Source organism: Lissotriton vulgaris, chromosome 4_1 (genome assembly GCF_964263255.1).
Source record: "Lissotriton vulgaris chromosome 4_1, aLisVul1.2, whole genome shotgun sequence".
Taxonomy (NCBI): domain Eukaryota; kingdom Metazoa; phylum Chordata; class Amphibia; order Caudata; family Salamandridae; genus Lissotriton; species Lissotriton vulgaris.
The window spans coordinates 27,137,992-27,154,283 of record NC_141691.1 but is presented as its reverse complement, the minus strand read 5'-3'; the positions used below and the strand labels follow the sequence as shown (position 1 = coordinate 27,154,283).

Below are 16,292 nucleotides of genomic sequence, written 5' to 3'. Positions count from 1 at the left end.
TTCCGTGGAGTCTGAGTGACACTCATAGGAAGCACACAATTACACTTTAATGCTAATTAATTTCATTGCTCAATAAAAAACAGAAAAACTAAAATCTGAAAACAAATCTTGTTCATAAAATAGCAAGTGCATGTCTTTCTTGTTAATTTTACCAAATGTCCTATTCACTGAAGTAGCAGAATTCTGAAATAGTGTTGCTGTGTCTATTTGGCTCAATACTATGTTTGGCAAACAGGTTGAAAAACATTAATGAAATTAACTCAGATGAAGTCAAACAAAAGTTGAATTTGGAAAGAGTGTTGGAGCACATGGGTATCACATTGGCTTCTATACTACAATAATTTGGAATTTAGATCTGTTTGTATAATTGTAAGAGCGCGCACTGAAGAATTTAAGCCTAAAGATTTGCATAGTTGAAAATGGCATCGTTCTCTGTTCTGAAAGAGCTCCACGATCGATAATTAGATGCAAATATAGTGATGGATACATATACTGCAAAGGATTCTGCCTTCTTTGATAATGTAATTACAAGTTTGTACCTGCCCTTTCATGGCTCTCTGCTATAGGGCCGGGTGGGCACCATACTTCCTCCAGCATATGACAGGCACTGCATGGTGTCTGCCATATGGTCCATGGATGGTATAAAAGTGTATATTTTCTATTGAGGCCGGTGCTGCAACCTGCAGCACAGGCCTCACAAGAAATGATATGCTCTCCGACCAGTGTGTAGGTGGCCGCATCATAATAGTGGAAGGAGGACTGCTGACTCCTAGTCTGGTGGTCCCGTTTCTGATTTGATGCTTGTCGGACTCTCGTCTGACTGACATCATAATTAGGGCCTACGTTTTGTGTATTTTTGTGATACTAATAATTTATTTGAACAATAAACCCACTAAAAGCCCAAATCCAAGCTTGCTAGGAGAATGAATAGCACCTACACAGTTTAAAGGACTTTTACAAAAATCCTTTTCACTGTAGTTGCAGAAATTGCATTGCTGTATTTGTTTCAATTTAGGTGATGGAACATGTGGGCCACTTTATAGCATTAAGCTTTGTAAACAGAATGCTAAATATGTATAAGGTTGACTCTGCTGACATCAAAGAAGAATTCAATTTGGAATGAGGTTTGGAGCACACACTCATGAAACTGACATTTGTTCATCAATAATTTGCAATTTAGATGATTTAATATAAGAATAGGTGCACACACAGAAGAAGTAAAGTTTGAAAGTTTTCATCCTTGAACATGGCATCATTTTCTGAACAGAAAGAGCTCCATGATCGATACTTGGATCCAGCCGCGGCAGTGGCTTTATACATGGCAAAGGATTCTGTCTTCCTTGATGATGTGATTACACGGATGTTACCTTCTTTCAACAAAATCTTCTCCTCAGGTCTGTTTTTGAGAATAAATGTATTTTTATTTCATGTTGCTAGAGAAATCAAAACCAGGGATAGGCAATTGACATGAATGATCAAATGTACATTCTTGTGCTTTGGGCAAAAACACATTGATAATGAAAAGTACATTGTAAAGTATATCAATATTTACCATTCATCCATAGTGTCTTGTACACTGTGTATTAAAACGCAAGATGGAGAACATAAATGTCCCTTACTTTCCATGATGTTGCACAAATAATATACATTTACAGAATAGAGAATTGTAATAACACACAGGAGGCTGTTTCTGCAACTCAATACATAGAATGCACCAGAGACTGAGAAGAGACAAATTGTATTACAGATCTGCTCCCATGAAATATTAGTGACATTAAAATTCAGATGATTCATAAATGCAATACACAAATATATTCCCCTAATTATTTTAATGCATATGTTTTTACCTCACTATTTCATGATAACACATCGATACCTGGAGTATACATGCACAGTTGGAGGTATTTTACCTTAGATTATGTAAACTAGACTCAACATCACATCAGACATAGAGCCTAGACCCCCACACCCTTTACCTTGCCCAGAAGATGAACACGGCGCGATCGTGCACAGGGATGTATCTCTTTGTTCCATTGTGAACTAACAGGAGCCCTATCTATGGTTAGGGGACTCCGAATATGGAGCCTCCAGACTCTTTTTAGGTTCCATCTCTTGCAGCAATTGCCAAGTAGCTCCACCACAGGCTCCTTCGCCACAACTCCTGCCGTCGCCCGTAACCTGAGCATAATTCTCTCCACAAGGTACAGCATGGCCAGATCAGCCGCCCTATTCACCAACGGACTGTAGGTTAACTCCATTACCTACCAGGTTGAAAGGTGGCATACCAACCCGGTCTGCATTAACCAGACCAACTCCTCCCTCCACTGTAACCAGGACTGAAGTGGTAGACCCAAGTGGGTTCTGCACCAGCCGGATCTACTCTGCCTTCCATAGACGCCTAGCCCAATTCTGAGGTCCTTCACGCTCAAGTTTTAAATTCAGGCAGGCAATGATTGTCCTGATGATGATCCATTATTAGTAGCAGGATCGAAACGTCGTCAACACAATATGTGGTTTAAACACTAGCTCACTATTATGTGGCAAAAAACCATGTGTTTCCCACATATGTAAAGCAAACACACTGTAAATTTTGTTCTCTTGCTCCCGTTCCTTATATGCCTGAAATACCTTATATGTATGTATTGTCTTATTAATGTGTAGCACTGTGGATACAGGACTGTGTCCCACTGTTCCAATGTCTTTTGTCAGAACCAATATATTCAACCATTGAATAAATTCCTAAGTCCGGCTGGACTTCTTGTTTATTATAGTGCAGATTGTGGCCTATAATTATTGTGGTTATCATTCTCTTTGTCAAGGACCATTGTTCTTTTACTTAACTAATACCCCAGGTCCTTGCATACCTAGAGGGTTTCCTTGTTCTTTTGTAACAGAGGATGAACAGGGTATGTTCAAGGGCTGCATTCAAAGGTATGTCAGCCTGCCACATTTCTGAAGGTGGCAGTGGTTCTATTGTCACATATTTAAATGTTGTGTTATATTTCGATTTTTTGTGTTAGATTGTGCATTAAACTGCTTCTAAGTTCAATTGAAGTTAAACGTGTTGAGCTAATGTTAATTGTACCATAAATTGAATCTACCATACAAATGAGTTATAGATGACACATTTCTAACATACATTGTGTCGCAACAAACATGCAGGGCTGCAGAACAGGGCCGCGTAGGAATCACCCTACTTAAAATGTTACCTTTCAGTGCCCGTGCAAAGACCCACCAATCAATCAAGTCATGGACTGTATTTGGATATAAGATTTAAGATATTAATTGTCTTTTGAATTAACCCTGTACATGTATCCAAGAAATCTTGTGATGTCAGTTATTCATATAAGTTTTGTCTCTTGTTATTATGTCTGTAAATGTTATGATGTTTTCCTTACAAATGTCTGTTTCTACCAAAATCAAGCAAAGAAAAAATGCTAAGATTCATGAGAAGCTTCAGTGAAGCATTACGAATCAATAATGGACACATCACATATAAAGGTGTGATACATATGAGTGTATAACTTGGGCTGAATATTTAAATATTAGTGGGTCAAATCAAAGTCCATAGAAGGAACACCTTTTTGGTTTCTTCTACGAGAGTGAATTTTGATTAATATTCTGGGAGGCACCATTCCTATTTTGATTTTGTACGTACTGATTCCAGCCTCCACAGTCCATAAGCAAATCACTCCCCTCTTCAGCCGATGTATTGGAATATTTTGGGTAAGTTACTACTAGTCCTACAATGTTGTGTATTTATTGTTTTGGGGTATTAACAAAATCAGACTGTAAAATTATTCAAAAATATAGTCTTACTTTTCCATCACCCTTGAAACAGGGGGAAGGGACACATTTATAAGTGAAAAGTTACTACAGCCAGAAAGGAACAGTAGTAAGTCCAGCACCATGCATGGCCCACCACTAAAAATAAAAACCTTCCCACAGAAAATAATGATGGTTGTGACTTAAAAAAAAAGTATTTACTTAAAATAAAAGTTAAATGTACATAATCTTATTTAATGGTTAAAAATTATCTAAAAACATATAATTTATAATAAATTATTTTAACAACATTTTATTTTTAAGGTGACATTAGGTTTTACTGAAATTTAATTGAATTACTTTAAATTATGTCTATACATCTCTTATAATAAGTAGTAATACATAATAATAAATACAAGATTTATTCTGTGTGAGGAATTTTTTTGTCCTGTATACTTCAGAAAAATAATGTAAATTTATTTGAATATATTTAACTAACTGATTGCCTGCCTTCCCTATTCAGTGTTGGGAGGACCACCAGATTTCTGTTGACCGAGCCCTACATTGATGGAAAGCAACCTCTGATCCCCCAATGTAATAGGAGCTGTTTCAGGTAGCACCTCACACAGCCCACATCACTTAAAGCACACTGTCTGAGTCCTTTTTATGTTTCCAACAGCCAGGTAAAACCTCGGGGCATATTACCAAGCAATAGCGATAATTATCGCTATTGCTTGGTTAGCGTTAAAAAATTATCGCTGAGTTGCGGGGATTTTAACCGCAGATAAACCTTGGTATTACCGAGGTTTATCGCAAATGCGATAAAAATTGGCCGCAATGCATGAATATCGCTGAAAAGTCAGCGATGTTCATGCATTACCGAGCTAATGCTCTTAGCCATGTTATCCACCTCCCATTGGATAACATGGCTAAGAACTGCTCAAGGCAGGTGTTAGCTTTTGGAGATATTCGCGCTGAGCGCGAATATCTCCAAAAGTTGGTAATAGGAGATAGCGATGTTAGCGACTGTTTCCAGTCGCTAATATCTTGGCATACCCACTTTGCATGTCATTAGTGATAAATATCACTGACATGCAAAGTGGGGCCCAAGATGGTCGCTATCTCCTACTAGCTGTCGCTAACTGGTGTTTGCAACAGCTAGGTAATAGGGAGATCATTTTATCTCCGTTTTCTTGGCTTTTAAAGCCAAAAAAGCAGAGATAAACCCCCTTGATAATATGCCCCTGGTGTGGGTAGAAATATTGACCTCACACCATAGTAGAAACACTCCCTGGATACAGGGTTAAGTATTTGTTTTTGTTATGCTCCAGGGACACCGCTGTGTGTGTTGCTCTGTAGATTCTGGCAAGCATGGGTACTGTGGGCACTGAGCAATGGATCTAGTTTTCCCAAAAGGCTGCTGGCACAATAATGACAGCAGACACACAATAGAGCATAAGAGAAGTGTTTGCAGTTAGTCTACCCACTGGCAATCACTCAGGGTAATATTCTGCGCCTTTGCTCTTTTGCTTCCCATGCCACCTCAGATTTGTCCAGTCCCAGCTATATGCAAATTATTCTTGGCACTGCTTCAATATAAAAAAAATCATCCGAAATTGTCAAGACAGGCCCTCCCTACAATGGAACATGAACATCCCAAGAAGGGGTTCAGCCAGATTAGGCCTTGTCATTTGGGTGTAGGTTGGTTACAGGGGCTCCGTGAGCAAGTGCCTCTTAGCCACTTAGGGCTACATAATAGGGAAATGACAAGAATATGGCATGACAAGAATGTGGCATTTTGGCTACATAGTGCCTTTGCAGTCACCGTTACACCAGGGTGCCAGTGATGCAAGCAGGATTGCTTCTGTGCAGGAAAGGGTACGTTCATGCACAAAAGCAATCCTGGGAGGCATATTTCTCAAATTGCTGCACACATAGAAATGGAAGGTAACAGGGATGAATACATATATTCCTCCTCATACATCTCCCCTGTGGAAGCACATCTTTTTAGTGCATTGCCAGGTGAAACACTGTTGGTAAATATGAGAATGTAGCTAACAACAAGGAGCTTAGAGGGAGCAGTGGTCATAGGTTGCCCTCCACTCAATTATGTATTCACAAAACAAGACCTAGACCACAAAGGCATCCATGAATTAATCACTTAATGGTGTACCATCACATGCAAAGCTTTTGCAAATAACTCCTCTCTTTTAATTGATGAGGTAGGAGGTTCATCTATGTTATGCCATGTTTAAAAACATATGCCCAATCCCTTGAAAAAAGTGAAGACAGTTGTGAGACAACAAATAACACACACCTATGTGCCAAGTTCAAGTAGATAGAAAAAAGTGTGTGTGAGCGAGATGGCGCCTCACGGGCGCACCACCAACGGGAACCTGGCAGGTACTCACCAGGATTATCCTGATCTCATCATTGGCACCATCAAGCTCAAAAGAAAGACAGGTGTCCAAAAACAAACAAAACAGTGTTTGTGAGGAAATGCAGTGTAAAGAAACCACGAACAACACAAATCGTGTCAAGCAACAAACATATAAAAACCACAAACAACACGGAACTTATCTTTATTCTGTCACTTTCTTGTTGGTTGCGGGATGTTAAAAAAGTGAGAATGGCTAATACCTATCTAGATACACTCCACTTGCCGACATGTTTCGTTGGCAATTCAAATTTAGGCAATTTCTTCAGGGCGTCACAATTTTTTAAGCCACTGCATTGGACATGCGTTGTCTTCACATCTGAAATAAACATATAAAACAAACACACACACATGATTGTCATCCTTCCATATAAAACAGCCAAGGGAGAAAGGCTTAAAGTATGAGTGATCCCAAACCACACGTAATAACCCACTATTTACCCTCAGTCGACCACCATGGCGCATACTAGTCGAGAGGTCCGAACCCTGATGGGTTTCTGGGTGACTCCAGGTGTGAGTCACTTTTCCTTCAAAGCCACTTAACCCCTTCACTGCGGCAGCTATTCCGCCGCAGTGCTAAGGGGGCGGGGCGGGCACACAGCGGGCGCATGCTGGTGACGGAACTGCTCTGTCACCAGCCGCGGTTGTGCTGTGCTCATGACGGTGCCGTTCCGTCAAGGCCCCGCCCGCTCAACAGAACATTCAGCGCAGGCACGGAATCTGCGCTGCGCAGGCGTTCCGAGCGGGCCGTGACGGAACCGCTCCGTCATCAGCACAGCGCGACCGCGGCTGATGATGGAGTGGTTCCGTCACCAGCAGGGGAGGGGTTAATATACCCTACTATGCACACCCAAGAGAGGTCTGATAGCACACACATTAAATGAGAGAGGTTTGGAAGGGATTCTCTAGTCATTGTCTGCATACTTCTACCCACACATATCATTTGAGATAGAGGTCTGAAAGGAATGGCCTGTCCATCACACATCCTACCATGCACACCTGTCATCTGAGAGAGAGGTCAAAAAAGAGTATCCAGCCATTCCCTAACCCTACTATGGACATCCGTAATATGAGTGAGAGGTCTGACAGGAGAGGCCAATCCCTTTCCACGCACTACTATGCATGCCTGTCATCTGAGAGAGTGGTATGAAATGGCGGACCATTATTCTCTGCACACTACCATTCACTTCCGTCGTCTGAGACAGAGTGCTGCAGAGAATTGCAAGTCCATTTACACACCCTAGTATGCATACCTATCATCTGAGAGAGAGGTCTCAACAGAAAGGCCAGTCTCTCTTCATATACTGTACCATACATACCTCTAATCTGAGAGAGAGGTCTAGAAGGAGAGAATTGTCCCTCTCCACTCACTATTACATATATCTGTCACCTCAGTAAGAGATACAAGAGGAAATTGCAGTCCCTTCACTCACTACTATGCACACCAGCATTATATGAAAGAAGTTTCAAGGAGAGTTTCCTCTTTCCACATATCCTACTATGAACACCTGTCATCTAAAAAGAGTCCTAAAAGAAAAGGACAGCCCCAAGATACACCCTGCTATATACACTGCTATATACACTGGGCTTGCAAGAGAAGGGTCTCAGCAAATACTTCAGTGTCTGCGCATGCCCTGCTATGTATTATTGTTATTTGAGAGAGAGGTTTGAAAGTAAAGGGTAGCCCCTCCTCATGCTCCAGTTTGCAGACCTATTAACCAGCAGTTTTTCTGTGAAAATTGATGTGGAAATGTAGTAAGAACATCATATAATGAGTCAGCAGAACGGAAGTAGAATTTAGATTTAAACATGTCTATAAGTCTATGTGTTCCCTTTTACCATTCACACATTGCAGCACATCACCCTGAGACTGAGAGGCATAACAATCTGCATAGTATGGACATGTGTCAAATGTACGTATCAATATCTAACACAACATATCTCGAACATCAATCCCCAAATACAACGCATGCACATACTAAATGATAAACATCAACTAATGTATACATATATTCTTACACATATAATCTACAATCTTAACATCGCCCCCTACTAAGTAATGTACCTTACTAAATATAAATGTAAATCTTAACACTAACACTATCTTACCCTACACCAATAATATGTATGGGAATGTGTCCAATGTCAGAGTGAGTTCATCCATATGTAAACATCATGTTGAGCAGCAACATAACAGATAACCAATCTTCTAACCAAAGCTCTACTCCATTATTCCTGCTCCCTATTGGTGATGATTTTACAGCTCACTTTGCTGAAAAAATAATGAAAATAGAGCTGGAGCTATTACCCATCACCCCAACTCTGCTATCCAAGAGTCAACCCGTAGGATTATGGGAGACGGCCGAATCCTCGACAATGGGACTCAAAAACAATGCCTCTTGGAGCAGGTTTCTCCAACCAGACTGTACTGAGATACTTAGCAACATGACATCCATCAAACCCTCCAACTACTTTGGTGATCATTTACCGGCCAAGCTATGTAAAGATTTATTCTCAGCCGTTTTACCTCTTTGGTCCATGATCATTCATGAATCCCTCTCACAGGGAAAGATTCCAGACTAACTAAAAGTTGGGCAAGTTACTCCCATTCCTAGAAAGCCCAAAACTGACCTATCAGATCAAAACAACTTCTGACCTGTTACCAGCAGCATGGCTCTAGCGAAATTGCTTGCAATGCGTTCACTCGCAACAGTGCAAACATATTAAAAAAGATCAACTCCTGGATCCTCATCAGTCAAGATTCAGAGCAGGGCACAGCACTGAAATAGCACTAACTCACATTGTGGATGATGCCCCGACAGCCCTTGCCAAAAATGTCCCTTGTCTCCTGATCCTTTTAGTTCTGTCCTAAGCCTTCGATACCATCAAACACGAAAACACGATTGATCTCCTACAACATAGGATGGGATTGTTGGGCCTGGTTCTAAATTGATTTGCCTCCTTCCTTAACAACCCCACGCAAAGGATCAACGTTTATCATAGCCTGGCATCCCGCACCCCTGCCCTGGTTGGAATCCCCCAAGGTTATGCACTCATGCCCACTCTCTTCAACATATTCTTGCGGTCATTCTGAACAGAGCCAACATCCAATACTACATATATGCAGATGACACGCTAATGTGCCTGAAGATCTCCTTGCAATAGGACATAACAAATTTAAATGCCGCACTAGCCCAAATTAAACAATGGCTAGCTCTGAACCATCTCCTATTAAATACGCTCACAACAGAATGTCCTTTGGTCAACCCTCCTAATCACTCCGCTCCTACCCTTGACTGGATTAAACACCTAACTGCCTCACCTTGTAGACTCTGCCAAAGCTTTAGATATCTCCTTGGATAAACATCTAAACAGGCAGGCACACATCAGTATTACTATTAGGAGAGCAAATTTCAAACTCAGCACACTGAATAAAATCAAACTATTCCTTCCCCCCAAAGATCTCAGGTCCACGGTCCAATCCCTGATTACCCCAAGATAGGAATATGGGTTGGTGACCCTCGCAGGACTTCCTATATCCAGCCTCGCCCCACTCAGAGCTACCCTAAATACATCGGCCAGTCTTTAAACGGGTTCTAGGAAATGTCATTACATTTCACCGGAACTTGTGCAGTTAAGCTGGTTATCTATTGTTTCTGGAATCCAACTCAAGATAGTGTATCCGACTCATAAAGCCATACCCCACACTATCTAGCAAACAAACGTGAGCTATCGGGCTCCAGCCGGAATCTTAGAATTATGTCCACCCTTCTATTGAAACCTCCAAAATTCAAAAAGAAAAGATTGCACAACCGTGCATTCACCGGTCTTGCTCCTAAAATCTGAAACTCCTTGCCAACTGAGGACAGATCAAATCCTTCCACAATCTCCTTTAAAACACTGGTCAAAATGCTACTAATGAATGAACGCTAATGCGCTGATCATACTCTTATGTTCTATTGATAACCTAAAAAGTGAAATATTTTCACTGATGTTTTATGATATGTTCTCACCCTCTTTTTGTTCTCGTCCTCAACAGCTCCTTTAACTGCATCAACTGCTGATTTTTTCTATTCCGGGATGTTCTATGTGTATGATGCTTTACACGAAACGCTCTAGGGCACCGCTGATACACCCTACTCCTTATTGGTGAATGTTTCCCCTCAGGCTGTAATCTCACTCACCTTCTTTATGTTCTGTATAAGTGCTGATGTCAACACTATACAGCGCTCTGATCCCCCTTCGGGGTCTTGTTCGCTCTCCATAAAACTTTTCAAATAAATAGATAAATAAATAAATGTAGAACTGCTAAATTATTTATTTTGATACATATGATAATCTAATGATATGGTTTTTGTGTAGTTTGCGCCATAACACATCAAACACTCAAGGTAAAAATACAAAAATCAATAAAAGATACTATCACATGACTAAAATCCTGACTACGACTATCTAAAACATATCTACTTATTTCAATACCTCTATCTGCACTGAAACATATTACTACTTATCTATATGTAACACAACATATCTTAAACATCAATCCCCAATCCCTGTAATATATATGAAAAAATACAACATACACTGATACTGAATGGTAAACATCAACTGATTTAAACATATATTCCTACACATATATTCTACAATCCTAACATCATGCCCCACTAAATAACTTATCTTACAAAATATAAATGTAAAACATAACACTAACTCTGTCTTATCCTACACGTTAGCTACATCTAATAACAAAATCTAAATAAAAATGTAAATTGCTTTTCACCTGGTTAAAGGGAGGAAAAGGAGGGAGTGTCCAGGGAAATTACTTCTGTGTAATCATGAACAGGGCATTCTAGCATCCATGAAGCAATCATCTGTTGTTCAACGTAAGGTGATTGATCTTGTTAATCTGGGCAGTGATGATGTCCACACTGCTTTGGTGCTTCCATGTAATGTCGACTAGTGAGAGTCGCTTCTTGCTCAACTTTTTGTGGATTTTTCTTCTATCCAGTTGTTTTGGCTGGTGCCTGTTGACGTTGGGAGATGGCCATGGGGTTTGGCTGTGCCAGTTCATTTTATAGGCAGCTTTGGTGCAGCAAATGTTGCCCATGTGATCTTTCTAAAGCCTCTTGCCACATTCTTAACACCTTAAGTGCTGCGCCCGTCCAACGGCCGACGGCAACACTACCTCGGGAGTGCTGCCGTCGGCCGTTGGACGTTCCAACTGCACCTGCGCAATGGAACGTCCAGCACTGGAGCTGGACGTTCCATAGCTGCTAAGGTGTTAAGACTTCCATATCATGCTTTGCAGGAAGCAGACATATTCCTTTCATCCACATTCATAACAGCTGTACAAAATACATTGCACAAGTTTATATATGGATTATACTAAACTACATTTGTTTTGGAGTTTCATAAACACAAAGGCCCCAATTCACAAAAATAATCTGAGACAAAGTCCTAACTTTACAACTTTCGGTATTTACAAAATGCATTTAGGTATACTGAAGTTAGGAATCCTAACTTTAGTACTCCTAAATGCTCTTTGTGAATACTGAAAGTCATAAAGTTGGGATATTGTCTCAGATTACTTTTGTGAATCAGGCCCTAAAAGATTACATAGTGGTAATGGTTGTCCACGCCTACTAGCAACTTATAGTTTAGCTACATACGTGGAACTTACAAGGCCTTGCCAGCATTGAGAATCATCAAATATCAATACATACATATTGGGCGTTAAATGGTATATGAATTTGTGTGCATACCATTTACTAATGTGAAGCCAGTGTTTGCTGTATGCACTGCTATTTTCATATCAGTGGAGGGCCACACATCAATATACCTGATAACGTGAAATACATTGCTATCTCATCATGTGGGGTTATCCCTTGATGAAAATGACATAAATAGGCACCTAAAATGCATGTTATACATGGAGGGCAGCAAGTGATTTAACTGTGTACATTGGGTCAAAGGAAGAGACATAACATACTTAATATTGTCAATATCTGTTCTATAATATGTCTCTCTCTGCACTGGCTCACTGTGCTCAGCCCAGTAGTTCGAAGAGGTCTATTGCCTACAGCTGGGGGAAGAGAGCTTTTACGGCCTCTATTTTGGCATCCAGCAAACCAAGGTGTGTCACTAAGGGGGCTAGCTCTGCCATTATTATATCCCTGAATCTATCTACACAACTTTCCGGCAGTTTAGATAAAAGCTGTGATTGCAGCTATTGAGAAAGCTTGATTGCCACTCGGGGCTGTGACTTGGAAACCAGATCACTACACTGTGAACATTTATCCAGTTGTGGAGTTGGGTGTTTGGGAGACTCAGGGACTAGACATTTCCCACTACTAGTGGTCTGATTTGGGTAAGACTTTTGGAGTGGGTGGTAGTGAATCCAAGAGTTGTTATCAATCTTTGCACTTTTGGGTTGTTCGCTGTAGCTGAGTTAGTATTTCTGGGCTAGAGCTAAGCACAAACACTAGGATGAAACAACTTCTGGCCCAGGGTCCAAGTGGAGTTCTGGGTGTTCTAAGGAGAGATATGATACCAGAGGAGCGGATCTTGAACTTAGCGATAACCCTCCTCTCTTATCATACTGTCTCAGTCCTAACATGCCTTTTTGCCCTGTCGAGCATGCAATCTCTAGAGGTGTTGGACATTACCTTTTTTACTGCCTTTTTTCTTCCCCATTTTAAATCCTACAATACTCAATGTTAGAATTAAACTACACGTAACTGAAAATCCATACAACCAGTCAAGAATCCTTCCCAGACACTTTAAAAGGGGCAGAAACAATTTTGTTTAAAATAAAAAACTCAATCCACATCGGAGCATGCTGTGGGATGACCTCAAGCTTCCTTGTTCAAATTTCTAATAACTTACAGGGCTAATAAGGTTCCTCTAGACTGGCCCTAGTCTGGCCTGCCTTCTGCTCAGACAGTCTAATAATAATAATTAATACAGGTGATCCAGGTAAGCAGGTAAGCAAACAGTCAGTCTTTAATTTACTTTAGAAACTTTATTCAATCTTTCCACTTAAGATCATGAAAGTACATAAACCAGAAAACTGTCAAAAGACTGCAGCAGTCAGCATACAATCCTGATTCATGTTGGTTCAAGAAAGCCCAAGTAAAAAGTTAATAATGAAAATTCCAGATACATATGCACACACAACCACTTAAAATATAAGGTACAATTTAATTTATCTAATATTAAAATCATGGCAGCAAATTTGCAAGAATTACCATAGTCAATTATGAGCACAACTGCGTTCTTTTTTTCATAAATGCCCACAAAAATGTCATTACTGCAAAACAGACTAAATGGTCAGACAATGATTTTAGGGAATATAGTAAAACCAGACATTGTTTCAAATGATACCGCTTTAAAATCAGAGCAATACATTCCTTTCTTTCCTTCTGATATAACCCGCAAAAATATAATAGATGAAGATCAGTCTTGGTAGATTGTGTGTCACATGGACACTGTGACAGTTCTGAGTGCTTAAACCTTTTTCCGCAGAATTCCCTATTATCAGTGGCAGCGAGTTCAAGTAGAATCTCAATAAAATACATTTGTGATGAATTGTTGGAATATCTGCTATGTAAGAGTATCCTCTAGGCGTGGGCGGAAAATCCGTTCCGCTCGCGGATTTTGCGGATTTTCGGGAAATCCGCAATCCGCGAGATTTGCGAATTTCCCGCAAAATCCGCAAATCCGCGAGCAGCGGATTTTGCTCGCACTGCTCGCACTGTTCGCGTGAGTTCGCGCCCCGCGAATAAGTGCAAAATTGCAGAAATACGATCTTAGCAAAACTGAAAGTAACTACTTACCAGGTTCAAAAGTTCAGGCTCATCATTAGTAGCCATTTCCTGGAGTGCTTCCTGAGGGGCCCCTCCAGAGTTCAGTTGCCAGTTGAAACTATTATGTGACCCTGCTCTGAACCTCAGAATAGTTACACATATGCCACAAAGGTCCTGAATTACAGCTAAGGGAGACAAGCAGGAGCCAGGCTGGAAGTTAAAATCCATTAATCAGCCCCTAATTCATTATTGTCAGTTGGGGCAGGGCAGGTGTTGTAACTAATTTTGCAACAATGAAAGCACTTAGCAAGTGCAAAAGATCACTAATCAGGGCGCACTAAGGAAGCAGGTGCCAGCTAAAAAAATATTCTGTGACACATGAATCAGCCCCAAATTAATTCAGGTCACTTGAGGCAGGGAAGGTGTGCTTTGCTTTGCCGAAAATAATGTACACTGGACAACCAGAGGGTGTGGTGATGAAACAGAGGGTGGCATGGGTGGGCCAGAGGGTGGCATGAGTAGTCAGAGAGTGGCAGTGGTGACAGAGAGTGGCAGTGATGAAGAAGAGTGTCCCAAACAGGCTGGACACGTAGAAACAACAAGTTCGCGAAACTTGCGACCCGACAGGTAAGTTCGCAATTTGCGAAAGTGTACAAAACCCTCGCGAACTGGCAGAAACACGGGCGAACACAAAAAAAAAAAAATCCGCAAATTCGCGGGAATTCGCGGATTTTGCGGATTGCGAATCCGCAAATCCGCAAAATTCGCGAACGCGAGATCCGCAAAATTCGCTCATGCTTAGTATCCTCCCTCTAGCATGAGTTAAGTTATTTGATAGGAAAGGACCAACTGTTTATTATAATTCCTCACCCTTCGGATATGTTGGCCCCTCTGCATAAATATGTTAACAAGGCTCTGCCTTGACATCATTTTGAAGGCTATTGGGTCCTTAAATACTTCTTTCTGTCCCATTGAAGTAAAATCCCATTCTATATTGTTCAGCCATCTGATCCTGCTGTATTCCGCCAATCTTAGGCAGTCTCTTATTATATTTTGGGTTAGGGTCACTGTATCCGGAAACCATATGGAGATCCACCGTAGGATCGGGGCTATTCTTGTTGAATCATTGATATAGGGTATGCCCAGTTCTATGTGTAATATATAATTTGAGTGAGACTGTGGGAGAGACACCAGGGACCTAAATACACTATTTTCAGTTGTCTGAAGTGAGTCAATCAGTGCCATACCCCAAATGCCTGCCCCAACATTGCCACAGACTTTGTTTTAGCATGATAGATCTGTTTAATGGGAAGTAATGGCTTTGTGACCATCCTTTTGGAAAAAGAGTTTATCACTGTTAGTAAGGGAAGGAGTCCCCAACCTCAGTTTTTCCCAATTGCATATGGAGATGCAGGGTTTCATCTTGTTTACCAGCCCCAGCTATAATTACAAATGATTGTGTTTGATTTACTTTCAGGTACAATGAGTCCATGAAGCTGCGTAGGCTGATGTTAGAGATTGGAGGCCTAACCCTATTCTGGCGATCAGTACGGCGTCGTCAGCATAGGCCCGAATCTGTAGCTGTTGGGAATCGGTCACATGACCATACAGGGTTGCGCCTGTGAGCGTCTTTTTATTGCTGTTTGTATAAATAGAAAAAAGGAAAGGGGAGAAAATGCAACCCACCTTACCCCCTCTTGAGCTCTTAAAGGGGCAGGTGCCTTTCCCATTTTTCCCGTTGCAGGAGCATGCAGAAACATTGGTGAATAAAATCAATTATGGCAGTTTTGAACCCCATCTCTTCCATTATATACCAGAGCTTGGAGTGGGAGACGCAGTCCAATGCTGCTGAGAGATCCATGAATGCAAGATAGACTTACCCAACCTTCGCTCTTGTATATTTGTCCATAATTATTGAGAGGTTCAAACAATCATCTACTGTATCTTTTCCCCTCTGACACCTGTATTGCGGCTGCATTAGGATGTTCCTCTCCTGAGCCCAGGACTCCAGCCTAGATAAGAGAAGTCGGCCCTTCAGTTTGACTATTGTATCTATAAGCAAGATTGTCTTATAGTTCTTAGGACTTCCCCTATCACCTTTTGTATGTATCGGGAAGATTACACATGTTTTCCAGGAGGGAGGGGGACCTACTAAGGAGTTGTTATTAAAAACTTTGGTCAATAAAGGGAACCAGATATCTACACTGTCTTGAAAAAAGTCAATCAGTACCTGATCGGGGCCTGGGGCCTTCCCGATACTACCTGCCGCTAACCCACTTCTCACT

The 16,292-nt window shown here is 41.0% G+C and overlaps 1 protein-coding gene across 1 annotated transcript in view; it reads left to right on the top strand.

The window, feature by feature from the left end:
- The first annotated feature begins 1,234 nt into the window (after positions 1–1,234).
- The window catches only part of LOC147718263 (nicotinamide N-methyltransferase-like), a 33,593-nt gene continuing 18,535 nt past the window's right edge, over positions 1,235–16,292 (top strand). The window contains exon 1 of the mRNA XM_086966667.1: positions 1,235–1,394. Coding sequence (XP_086822793.1) covers positions 1,247–1,394 — 148 coding nt within the window. The 5' untranslated portion in view covers positions 1,235–1,246. The remainder of the gene's footprint in view (positions 1,395–16,292) is intronic.